Here is a 13,308-nt window from a genome sequence, read left to right on the forward strand (position 1 = left end):
GAGGCCATTCATAGCTGAGAGAAGATTCTCCAGCAGGGTTGGGGGCAGGGTTTATTTTCTGTAATAGCACAGCTCTAACTGATTCTCAAACCAGAGATGGCACCTCCTAATCCTCAGAAAGGACCTGATTATCCTCTTCAGTTGAGTACAAATTCTATCCCTGAATGGTTTAGGTAAAGTTTATTGAGCACTGTGGGTGCCAACCATGACTCAGTAATGCAGTTTTGTTAATTAACCTGTGTGATCTTAGTGTTAGAGAGGAAACCTAGGTGAGAAGTCATGATTCTGCTACCACTAGAAACAAATTCCACACTTCTCTTTACTGTTTACACTTTCTCTAAGGGAGAAAAACCATGCACCAACAAAGTAACTCCTTATGTTTTGAAGCCTAAAATTAATAGACCTTCAAATTGCTTCCAAAAATCAAGCAAATGCTCTTCATCATTGAATTCTCCTTTTCTGTATTCAAATGTAAAACCAGAACAAGTCTTCAAATACATTGTTTCTTTACAATTTGCTTCTGACAAGTCCATCACTTCCACAGCTGTGGATTCAATGACAAAAACCCCTTCAATTTAAAATTTACCTGTCTGCTTGCAGTCCAAAATTTCCTCTGGAAAAATTCAAGTTTCATCTGGATACCTACAGCTGGGAAAGAGAAAAAACAAACAAATAAACCCAGCATGCTTAATTCCTTCAAAATTAGTCTTTAAAATAAGTCAGGAAGAAAAGGTTTCATTATGAAAAGAGAAAGTTAAACCCTAAAATAAAGAACCACAACTAATTAAACTGAAGAGACCACACAGTCATATTTTAAACCATTTAAACAGAAAGATGTTTGTATAATGTGAAGAATACACATAGCAAAAAAAACCAAAAACAAACCATTCACATTGCATGTCTCCATAATTAATATCAAAGAACCACAAGCTGAACATATTTATGTTCACACCAATTTCATTTATATTTCACTGGTACCAACATAGCAGCTGTAGGGAAAGCCCACAATGTATTTTCTACTGAAACTCACGAAGATTTTCTGAAACAACATGAAAATGTTAGTTGACACTTCAAGTGATGATTTGTTTTGAGGTCATTTAATGCATAAATTATCAGTAGAACACAAGAAGCATTAAAAATGTATTTCAAAAAATGGAAGTTAAGAGTATTATGTGTAATTCTGTAAAATTCTGTATCTGACAAATTGTACTGGGTATCAAACTTTTTAAAAAATTAGATTAATGATAATGGATTGCAATTTTTAAAAATCCTTATTCAAGATACCACTGGTTTGAATTACATGTTTCTCATAATCTCAGGTGGGATTATGTTTTTCCAAATATCAGTGAACCTTTCTTCCAGCCTGGTCTGATGTTCCTATCACTGTTTCTAGTGAGAGTAATATAAAGCCCTGAGGTTTGCAGAAGCTCCAAAAAGCAGTTGATTCTTCTGGTTTCTTGTCTACAATGAGAGAATTCAAAAAAGCTTTAAAAGTCTAAAGACCTAACTCATAGAAAATTATTTTTTTTTAAAAAACAATACCTCAAAAAAAAGTTGTTTTGGAAAACTGAATGAAATTTCATTTCTTCATTTCTCCTCTAGGGCCTCCAGCAGGAATCGTTTAAAAACACATTTACATTTAAATTACTGGTACTTGCTTTTGCACATGCACACACACCGATGTCATGGACATATCTGACTTTGTGTTAGCAGGTAGGGAAAAGAATGTGGAATGAAATCTGTAACGGACTGATACAATGGGATGTGAAATTACATAAGGAATTTTCCTATGAGAGCAGGTTATAAATATTTTTCTGCCATCTGTAACTCACTGATGGTTTTGCTTCAGAGAGCAAGTAGAGGAATCCAGTTCTCCTTTGGAATAAACACCAGAGGAGACTCTCCAGCTACATTTTATTATCTAGGAATGAATGTTATGGTCCAGGAGAAGATAGATGCTCTCTGACAGCCATGCAGCTCATTTGCTTCATCTGTTGCTTGCCTTTGGGTTAATTCCTAGCACATCCTACCTGCTTTTTTCTGAAATGCAGGCAAAAACCCATACAAACACACATACACACACTTTCAGGAACTTTCCCCAAGGCAATCCCATCACTTCTGGGAGCTGTGTCAGCATGGGAAGGGTCAATCTCACGTGCTTGTACAGAGCTGTGTGCACTGTACTCAGATATTGTTAATTTAAGGTCCTGATAAGCTCAGCCCTTTGGAGTTCACACTGTTAGAGATACCAACACACAGAAAACTGCTGCTCTTGAAAAGTGTTCATGAAAGGTAATGGAACTATAATAAACATTAATTAAAGAGGTAAAACTCTTGTTCTCCCCAAATGAAATTGTATACAAATTTGAGCAGGATTTTGGACTCGATGAACACAGGAGATCCCTCCCACTCTAAATTATCTTATGATTCTGATTTAAGTGGAAATGTTTTCTACAAAAGTGATAACTTTACAGCTCAGAACCTTCCTTACAAAGAGAGTCAATGTGCATGGAAAGTTTTCTTTCTTCTGTACAAAACTTACAACAGGATCTGAAACAGTGACAAGAGAATTACAGCCAAGCTCATCTGTGAAAGATTCCACGTGCATGTTTCACTGAGTCACAATGGAATGCTGCAGCAGAACAACAATTGAAATGCTGGGATTAATTTCTATGAAATGCAGAGCCTCCCTCTCCATGAGGATGAGAAGGTACAGCTGCAGGTTTGGTTTCATTGAAGCAACTCAAGGATTTTGATGCTTTCTTGGACAGATTGTAAGGGAAAATAAAAGACAGTGAGAAATATTGGCATTGCTTCCACTTGAGCAGATTCCACAATTTCAGCAGCAGGGTAATTTGTGCAGAAACTGAAGGTATAGGCATTATCAATTTATCTACTGCCTGCCTTTAAGAAAGAAATCAGTTTATTTCTCTACCTAACTTCAAAAAGAGTTGTATCTCTGAGGTACAATGCCATTAAAGAGAGTGAAACAGAAACCATCCACTCTGATCAAGGTAATACAACATTACAACAACAACATTTTAACATATTCCCCTTATGAAGTAATTCCTCAAATAATTTTGATATCTTTTGGCTTGGTATTAATTAATGAACACTACATGATGTCAAGTACATTATGGCTGGACTTGATTTACAGTTGGGCTTGATGATCCAAAGGGTCTTTTCCCATTTAATGATTCTGTGATCTCTATCCGTGCTTGCAAGGTAGGAGGAGACAACACATCTCACAAACATAGCACAGTGAAAGCAGAAAATCAGGCAGTTTTTTTGAGAGGTCTATCTTAATATGAGATTTTAATCTCACAGTTTTGTCTTATTTACACATTGTTCCCTGCACAATTCCACACAGGAACTTCCCTGTCACAGCTTCTAAATATTCTATATTATTATTATATACATAATGTATAATAAATGAAAATTACTAATAGTTCCTAAAATTCTGCTAAAAATTATTTGAATGCCTCCAGGTTTGAAAGAATGAACAGTGTTAAGGTATAGGAAATTAATTTCTTTTCCACCCCTCATGTGATACTAAACCACTTCTGCAGGCTTTTCCCTCCTGAGCTTTTCAAGAACTTTATGACTAGAAGATGACATTTTTTTTTTTGTCTGGTCATTTAATGCCACAAGAGCTATTCAAATATACTTCAAAAGCTTTTTGAGCCATTATATTCTCCTGAGCAATCCCTAATCCTTCAGCACTTGAGAACTTCTGAATAAGTTCTCCAAACCACCGTTAAATCTGTGTTTTACAAACTAGCTACATGAGGGGGGGAAAGGAAACAGGAAAACTTCAAAATTATATCTCCCATGTCTCTAATTCCTAGTTTAGCCTTCTGGGTGTAACAGCTACCACAGAGATTTAGATTAAAAAGCTGAAATTGCACTGAGATTTTTCTAAATCTTGTTTGGGAAGGTACCCAGAAACTGCCACAAATAGCAAAAACTCTAACTGACTTTTGTGTGGAACGTACACTTCAAAGTATAAAATATTCTTCCACATTTTCAGGCTTGGTTCAACCAAAATGGCCAAAGTTTAAAAATTGTTCAGCCAGGAAAAAAGGAGTTTTGTGTTCACTGCTGCCTTTTCTCCAATGTCACATAGGAAGGTGGGCTGGAGCTGAGGGCAGGCAGGAGAAAAATTGATGGGAGCTGAGAGAGGGGTATTTTGTGTTATGTAAACAAAATTTATCATTGCAAACAAATATTGCAAATCCAATCTTTTGTTTTAGTCACATTAGCGAATTTACTTAGGCGATGCAAGTAAAAACCTTTAATTCTGCCTACAGAAAACAGTTATTTAACTCGCTGGGATTTCTTCTCTCTGTTTAATAAAGTGACTGTATTTTTGTAGTGCAGACCCTATGAAATAACAGATGGTTGAGAAGGACAAAGTTAAATTCTTGGCTCAGTGATAATTATTGTTAAATAAGTAATTTCCTTGTGCATCGATTCCGTGGCTGAAGGTCATATTTCACTCTCTCAGAGCGTTCCTTTCAGGATGGAAGTACTGGGAAGTGCTCAAGTGTTGCATGGCTCAGGGCTGCCTTGTATCAAGACAAACATGAAGGAAAACAAATAACTACTCAGAATAGATCAGGATTGCTTGTGTTCCTTTCAATCTCCATGGTTGAGCAAATAGGAAGATAAGGAAATCCTTCCTTAGCAAATTACTTCTGTGCAAAGAATTAGAATCCTTCTTAGGTTCTAAGTAAAAGAATAATTTCCTACTTAAAATACGAGAGGAAAATAGATTAGACTGATTTATTTCAGGCAAGAGAGGAGCTGAGTCTCCCTACAAACCTGACAAATGGATTCCAAATACATGATTATAGGAAAAAGTAGCAAAAGCTAAAGGGATTTCCATTCTCTGAAATACCTATACACTATAACACTCTATAGAAGCACTAGATCAGCAAGGTTACAAAAATATCCTAAGGTCTCCATTCCTTTTCCCACAGAATACAGTAGAGATTAAGACTCTCTCTCATACATAAAAGATGCCTAAAATCTCAAGGACATTTTAGCCTCCTATTTCCGATGGAATTATCTTAAATGAGATTTAACTTGGCTTCAAAATAAGAAATATTGGACACAGTCTTGTAGCAGGATTATTTTTCAATCTGTATCACCTTTGTGTATTGAGCTTAGACTATTTAAAATGCTCTTCTTTCTCCGCAGTAGTATTAACTCTGATTATGATCTTTTAAAAAAAGTCTAATAACTACATGTGAAATATCCCAGAACACACTTAACTACTTTTTAAAAAGTTGATTTCCCTTTCTATTTATACTCTAAATCTGTTTCAGTCAAAAAATCCATCTTCAGCATTCAGCTCAGGCAAAGAAGGAGACATTGACTCTACAGCCCAGTGCTCCATCCTGAGAAATAAACACCATGACTATCAAGAACAGCCAATACAGATTAATAGGAGACCCTCACCTATCACTGAAAATGATAAAACCTTGTAAGACATAGGTGTTTTATGGAGAATAGTTAAACATAAAATCTAGATACTTTTCTCCTCTCAATTCTAGGAAGTCTTAGCTAACAAATTAGAGGTATTCCAACAAGACCTCTTTATCTATAACATAGTTATGTAGACATTATTATAGACAATAATATAGTTATGTAAAAGTAACATAGTTATGCTTCAATATCACCCAACATAGCTGTTCTCTCAGTGGCAGTCATTCCATATCACATGCAGGATTTATAAAATGTGAACAAGCTCTTGTGAATTGGGCACTTCTCAGACTGCTTCTGGTCCCAAGTTCAGTTTACTTGCACAGTAAAATGCAGTCTCACCTTTCCCAACTCCACACTTCACTCAGCTTCCCTCGCAGTGATCTTTCCCCATTTATCTATACCTTCCTCTTCTCACCCTTGCTCATTGTTGTCAGTTCCTCTCTTCAAAGAGAAGATCTTCAGAATTATATCATAACATGAAAAATTTACTAGTTTTATTACCTGGAATGACTGACTCTGATGTAAACACCCCAAAAACAACAACAAAAATCAGCCTAACAGTTTAAGTCTGGGTATTTTTTATTATACTGAAAATACCAGCTTATGCCTGAAAGCATCAGGCAGTCTCAATCCTGGGTGGTGACACCAGCCATCCTGATTGTGAACTGTTATGGGTGGCCTGTGATAAAAGAGCCAAATGACAAAAAATGGGGTGAACTATTGAGCAGTTATACACCTTCTTCTGTTTTTCTTGTGATAAAGCACGGTTCCTACTGCAGCAAAAATAAGGTATCTATTATTCATTTGGATAAGACGTTATTATTTTTCAGAAACTGTCCTTTGCAATGTGTTGTTTTGATGTGTTGTGGTTTTCTAATAGTTTATTATTTAACTCAGGGACAATTTCTAATATTTTTACAACTTTTTCTGTTGTTTCTCGACATGGAACCTTCTTGTTTACACCACAATATGTCTATTGCATATTTAAGAACTCCAAAATTATTTTAATACTTTACAAATATTTTATTATTAAATCCTTTGAAATCCATGTAAATGTGCACATACCTTTTCCATCTCAGTTTGAGCTACAGAGCCTGATACAGCGTCAAACTCAAAATATCTCAAAGTGCAAACTATCACCTAGTTTTGGATTCTAAACAATAAGCTGGAAAAAAATACTGCATTATTTATGGTATCTTACCTTCATCTTTTTGTCATCAAATAAGTGGAATGACTGAGAGACATTTTTAAGTCCTATTTAATTATTGAGCATTTTATGTGAGACAGTTTTGACCACATAAGATTTAGCAACACAAAGACTGCTTCTTTCATCAGAGCTATTGTGATGCAGGATGTAAATGAGTGAATTCTCCTTAAATGGGAGAACTTATGCCTCTTTATTCAGGAACCTCAAGCCTGCTACTTTCTTCCAGAAGATTTTTAGAATTAGTGGTGGAAGATGATGTGTGCGTGGAGACAACCAAGCCAGAGGGAAGGCAGTAGGAAATGGTGTTTCCTGGAGGCCAAGCTGCAGCAGAAGAGAGGAGATGCTGGGAAGCTGCCGTGAGGCCAAGCTGAAAGGGGAGCAGGATGATGATTGCTGGGAGGCCGAAGTTCATCCAAACTCAAAGCTCCAGAGAAAGCTGAAGGGCTTGGTTTGCAGCCAAGCCCTGACAAACTGAACTGTGGAGGGCAGTCTGTGAACATCATCAAAAACCAGACTCCCTCTGACTCCCTGACATACATCTTCCTTCTGCAGGACTAATGAAGTAGCAGCAGGAGCAAGGAGGAAACTCAAAAAGGATATAAATTGAGTGTAAACATAAAAAAATATAGACACTGGTGACTGGAAGTCCATTGCCTTTTCAGGAATCTTCAGAGGGGATGTTGGAGGGAAACAGGTTATCTGTAAATTGGCATTGAGACAATCATTCTGTTCCGAAACTTCACAGGAGAGCAGCTGATGTTCTGCCAACACTGCGACAAAGGCTCCCACAGAAATCTGCTCACTTACCCCAGGATCAGCTTTGTGTGCCAGGAGCAAAGCTCAAGGGAGCTACTTGAGGAGCCATCTGTAACTTTTAAGAAAACCCCAAAAACCCTAAAACAAACCTCTCATAAGCCTGGATGAAGGTAACCCATGGGCATGCAAATTTACACTTGGTGCACTTAGCTGGACAGGGAGGTGCCCTGTTCCTGAGGAATGCAAGGAGTGCAGTGACAGAATAAAGGAGTGGCTTAGGTGGCCCAGTTTGAAAAGGGTGAGGCAGGGCACAGCTCAGCCCTGCCTGGTGTCTGGAGCACCCTCCCTGTGACTTTTAGAAAATACCTGACACCTACTGACACCTGGCTCATTGCATTATCAAATGAAAAACAGAAAGGAAGCCAAAAAAAGAAAACAAAAAAGAAAACTGAGTAGTACTACTTTTAGCTTCCGGAAGTTTCAGCAGCCTGCAGAAACAAGGCAAGAATCATCACAGAGGAAACTCTGCTGATGGCAGAGCTTTTATGAATTCCTATGAGCCTTCAACTTTCTTCCAGCATCTCCTTGCACTGCCACTGCTCTGACAAATAATTCTGAATTCCAACGGTATAGGAAGCATGTGAAGATTGAAATCTGACCACAGTAATGCTAAAATAATGAAGCAGTGAGAGTATTTTTATAACTCCCTAACCATTTTTTAGTTTTATAGGGTTTTCTTGCTATTTGAGTAGTACCCATGACTGAAACAAAAAATAGGAACAGTATGTATTTGTAAGCACTTTTACAAATCTTAAGGGAAGATGCAGGACTTGTCAAGTTCTCAGAAAAAGCTTTACTTCTCACAGCTGAGGTCCTAGTTCAGAGCAGCACAGCCAGGTTACCTTTCCATCTCAGCCAAAAGGCTGTGGTTTCAAGCTGGCAATTAAAGAACCCTAAGAGGCTCAAAGTCCAGACAAAGAGCCAGAAAATAGGAAATTTATCTGAATGCCCTGTGACTGGATTCTCTTGGGATATATAAGACTTTCTGCTTCCACTTGTGACTAAAACACAACACATTAAAGTCTTGATAATATTTTATTTGCAAACTTGATTTTGGCTACTACATAAGCAGGTTTACCAAAAAAGCCCCTATTTCTACGTTTCTCAGCATTGTGAGAAGGCTGATCTCAGACATGGGCAAAGCTTCTATCATAATTTCCAAAGTGGTTTACCCCTCCCAAACTGCAATCCTGTCATAGCAGAATGGGTACAAATTGTCTCGCTGCCAGACACAGAATACTTTGGAGACACTGAAGATAAATATTATGGCATCCACAGCAAAGTGAACTCATGAGTGCTCTGTCCAGTCCCCCCCTCCAGGGGGAGGGATCTGACCAAATCCAGCATTTCCTGCCTACAGAACACACTGAGCACCAACCACTCCCTGTCTGCTGCTGTCACCAGGGGATTTGTGTCCATACAAGGTCTATGAATATATGGAATCTCATCAGTCAAACCAGGCCTGGGACACTGAATGAGCAAACGCTGACATTTTATCAAACCACATCATTCAGAAATAAATCTTGGATCTCTTATTTACTGCGTCATTACAACAAGAATAGTGATAATCTCTACAAACTGTTTGTGCTATACTGTGATTAGCAAATTACTTTGAATTGCTGAAAATATGAGTCATGTTACTTGAAGTCAAATAATACATCAGAAGGACCCCATAATGAATCAAAATCTCCAGCCTTTCAACACCATATGTACTGGGTGATTCATAAATCAAATGTTTACTGTAATGCTCCAGAATAGTTCTCATGTTTTTATTTTTCTAAGATCACTACTTTAACCATGTTTTTGCTGTTTAACCACATGGTGATAATCTACAGTTTTAGAAAAGGACAAAAAAATTTATTTGTCCAAAACGAGTCAATGCATGTGTCTTTTTGAAATTGAGTGATACCATGGTATTCTGCAGTTGCAAGTTCAAAGAAAATAACACTGGCGGATTTGCAACCTGATTTACATTTGTGTCTTTTACTGAAAAATAATAATAAAAAAAACAGTAACAGCAAAAGATACAGATGCTAAACTTTTCCACGAAGAGTATTTGCAAAAGCAGATTTGTGTGCCTGCTTTTTTCATTTTTTAATCAAAAATGTATTTTTATTAAATATCTGTGTAGAAAAGAACACAGTTGCATCTTGGTTCAGCAAAATAGGAGTTAGCATTAGAGCTATAAACTGGCATTCTTGGAATCTCCTGAACTGGAGGTTTAAACCATGTCAGGAATAGAAAGCAATCAGACTAATAACACTGAAATTTTCCAGCACATTGAAATATAAATTGTCTTCTCTTTCATATTCTCCTACTTTTTATGTCTTGAATAAAAAGAAACACCATCTTTCAAGATGTGTTCAGTATATTTCAAATACCTCACTTGAAAGTCAGTTTCTAAAACTATGGATTAGCACTGGCTGTAATCTGAACATTTTCACATTTACTTAAATTTATTTCATAAGAATATTTTATTGCCACAATTTTGAAACGTGGCCAAGAAGTGTTAACTATACCTCTCAGCAAAGACCTCTATTGGGGAAATAAATTTTGCCCTGCACTGTGGAAAATACCTTATCTTTTGCTTTATTTAATGTGGAGAAGTTGAAGCCCATGAACTGGAAAACAACTAATGCCATCCAAGAGGCCAAGCAATCAGGGGTGGAATGATAGCTGTCTATTTACTTGTCTTACCATATTTCAGGAAAAATAAGAAATCACCAACTTCAGAATTGCTACATAAGCCTGCCTAAGTGCTAGCAGAGATGGTTGCTTATGGCTGATCTGGTGTATTTAGAGGTGTTTTGATATTGCTGAAAATTAGCCAAGAGCTTATTTTCTTCAGTAGAAAAAGATGAAATCACCTCCTTAAAGCCACAAAATACAAAGAACAATATACTGAACAACCTATGACCAAATACAAAATTAATAAGTTTTTTTAATTGATACTTCAGGAAAAAACTCCAAAGAAATACGACTTTTAAAAAATGTTGAGACTGATAAAATTAGAAGGCACCGACATACTTTTAAAGTTTTTTAATAAAATATCAGCATTGCCCAAGACCTGTGCCAAGTCATGACCATAAGTGAACATCTCTGGGTGAGTTATTAACTCCTGGAAATAGTGTAAGTGCTGACACGACTTTCACAATGAAAGTACAAATGGACCATACTTCACATAAACTGCTATCCAGATGCTTCAACAAGTAGTCTGTTAGAATTTATATACTAATGATTAGCAGGATTTAGCTGTCAATACAGTCTTAAGGCATATTTTAGAAGTATAAATTGTAAGTTTTGAGGGAAATCAATATAATGGGCACCAAATGTAATCCTCTTTAATGTAATAGCTTTGAAATAAATCAGGAAGGTTTCTGACAGGGAGATGTCTGATTATACATTAAACTAAGGATTTATCATACAAAATAGCTTCTCTTGTTAATAAGTAGCCTGACGAGTGCAAATTCAGCTGGGGCTTTTGCCTGGAAGGTGTTGAGCCCTGCTAAGGGCTCACTGGGGTCTGTGGGGATTATGGGATGCCCAGCTCAGGATGAGAACATGAAGCCCCTCCCAAAATGGAGAACACAAAAGCCCTGAAAACTCTGCTCAAAGGAAGGACTCTTGGCAGGACTTCCCAGGGTCCCAGAGATTGTGCTGTTCTACAGTGGCAAACCTTTCCTGACTTACAAGGAAAGTGAACCTTGCAAAGGCCAGGTATATTTTTATAGCTGTAGCACCACACACCAAAGGCAGGCTGATCCTGGTGGGCTTTCCAGAAGCACTAATTTCACACTGCAATCAGTAAATGTTGGGCTGTAATTCTGAAGTCTCTATCATATTCCTAGATATTATATATGTGTGTGTGTGTGTGTGTATATATATATATATATGTAAATCAAAATAGCTTTGAAATACCCCTTTTACCCCATTTCCAAAATGTAGACATTTATAAATTACAAAGTTTCTCCTGGAAGTTCTGCTATAACATATTTATTAAACTGATTTAATTTCCTAATTAAGGCAAATCTTTATTTTTCTGGTTTTTTTTTACAAAACAAATGCTGGAGCATAATTCCCAGAATTAATAAACCTCAGTACCTGTATAATGGAAGCAAACATTATCTTCTCCATTCTCTCACAGTACAGGGCTGATATGATCTACACTAAGGGAAAAGCCCTCCTTACTTATATTTAAAATAAAAGGAAATCAAAACCACACATTAGAGTTGCAGCAAATTAGAACTCCAATAAAGAATATTTAAACGGATTTAGTTTATATTCTTATATAGATTTTTCTAGTAAAATGGCACAAATGGTCACAAAAGGCAAAAAGAAAAGGGTCTCACACAAGTTCCCCTGCTTTTTTCTATTTTAAAGTCCAGATAGAAGGCATCTACAGGGATGGAAGGCTCTGACCCTTGCATGAGTACAGATACATTTACACTGGGTTGACTTTACAACTAAGACTCCTTTAATTCAATGAGTTTAGATTGTAGTGCTGATCATGCTCATATCCACAAATCAGAATTTTAACTGAGTTTCCATGGAAACACTATATGTCCCTGTTTTCCTTTTAGATGAGGCTATGCCTGTTTAATGAGTTTGCTGAGGACAACATGTTTTGTTTAAGTTACAATAACTGGAGCCAACACTTCCTAATTACATTACCAGAAGAAACATTTACAGCAAAGCTTCTACCATGGGAAACCATTGTTCAGCCCATCTCTGAAAACCAGGAAACACCAGCATTGCCATTGCTTAAAATGTGTTAACTGGTCTTCTATGTATAAAATAATCTCTTTTATAAAATGACAGCATTGCTCATGATTTATGATATTCATATATAAGGAATTTATCACATGGAATCTGAACTTCTGTGACACTTTCATCAGAGAACATCTGACCATTAAGACAAGGTAGGTTGAGGGTTTGAAGCACTGAAAGCTTAGGGCTGCTCCTGATTTTAATTCCTATAAATAGGAATTAAAATCAAACAGATTTTCTTCTTCAGAGTGATTTTTTTCCCCATAAGTTTGGCCTAATGAGAACTCCAGAAACCCAAGTTTGACAGGTGCCATCATCTGTCCTAAAAGGTGTAAAATATTTTGAATCTTTGAGTGGTGTATTTTGTTCACCATATCATAATATTCTTATATAGAATACCAGAAAGGATGTGCTGTATTCACACTTGCAGTTCAAATCACTGAAAGTGTTGATGGAAGGGTGATACATTTCCCTGAGATTTTAGGAGAAGAACCAGGTCCAAAGTGCTAATTAGGAATATTTAAAGAGATGCCTTAGCAAGAGTGCTGAGGCAGTACAATAAAGAGGACTGTGTAGACAGACAGGGTTTTTTACTGTTTTAGTTAAAATCTGCACTACGATGAAACTGAAATGTTCTACATTATTAATTTCAGCCAAGTTCTGTTTAGACAAAATATTACAGAAAATCAAGCATTAGGTAACTTTCACCTCTTTCTCAAAACTTTTTCACATTTTCAATGTAACAAAGTCTGCAGAAGTTCTAAGACAGGTATCTCTTTACTCCAAAGCTGAGAAAGCAACAATGTGTAAAAGTCTGACCAGGTGACGGCATATAAAAAAGCAGAGTGTTCACTTTCCAAGGAAAAGCCTGTACTGCAATTGCTTAAAACTCAAATATTCACTGAAGTGCCTATATTTGAATACATCACCACTAACTACAAATTACAGACTGCTCTGCTCTTTCTTCTTTGTAACAGGTTCATAGAAAAGAAGCTTGTAGCAGCAACTAATGAAAACCCTTTAAGATC

At 36.8% G+C, this 13,308-nt stretch overlaps 1 protein-coding gene across 4 annotated transcripts in view; it reads right to left on the reverse strand.

The window, feature by feature from the left end:
* The window catches only part of CACNA2D3 (calcium voltage-gated channel auxiliary subunit alpha2delta 3), a 394,439-nt gene that overhangs the window by 43,903 nt on the left and 337,228 nt on the right, over positions 1-13,308 (reverse strand). For all 4 annotated transcript variants that reach the window (XR_005258491.1, XM_038149689.1, XM_038149687.1 and 1 more), the window contains one exon: positions 587-648. Coding sequence is in view for 3 of the 4 variants with exons in the window: in XM_038149689.1 (XP_038005617.1) it covers positions 587-648 (62 nt within the window). In the remaining variant the exon portion in view is untranslated. The remainder of the gene's footprint in view (positions 1-586; positions 649-13,308) is intronic.

Source organism: Motacilla alba, chromosome 12 (genome assembly GCF_015832195.1).
Source record: "Motacilla alba alba isolate MOTALB_02 chromosome 12, Motacilla_alba_V1.0_pri, whole genome shotgun sequence".
Classification (NCBI taxonomy): Eukaryota; Metazoa; Chordata; class Aves; order Passeriformes; family Motacillidae; genus Motacilla; species Motacilla alba.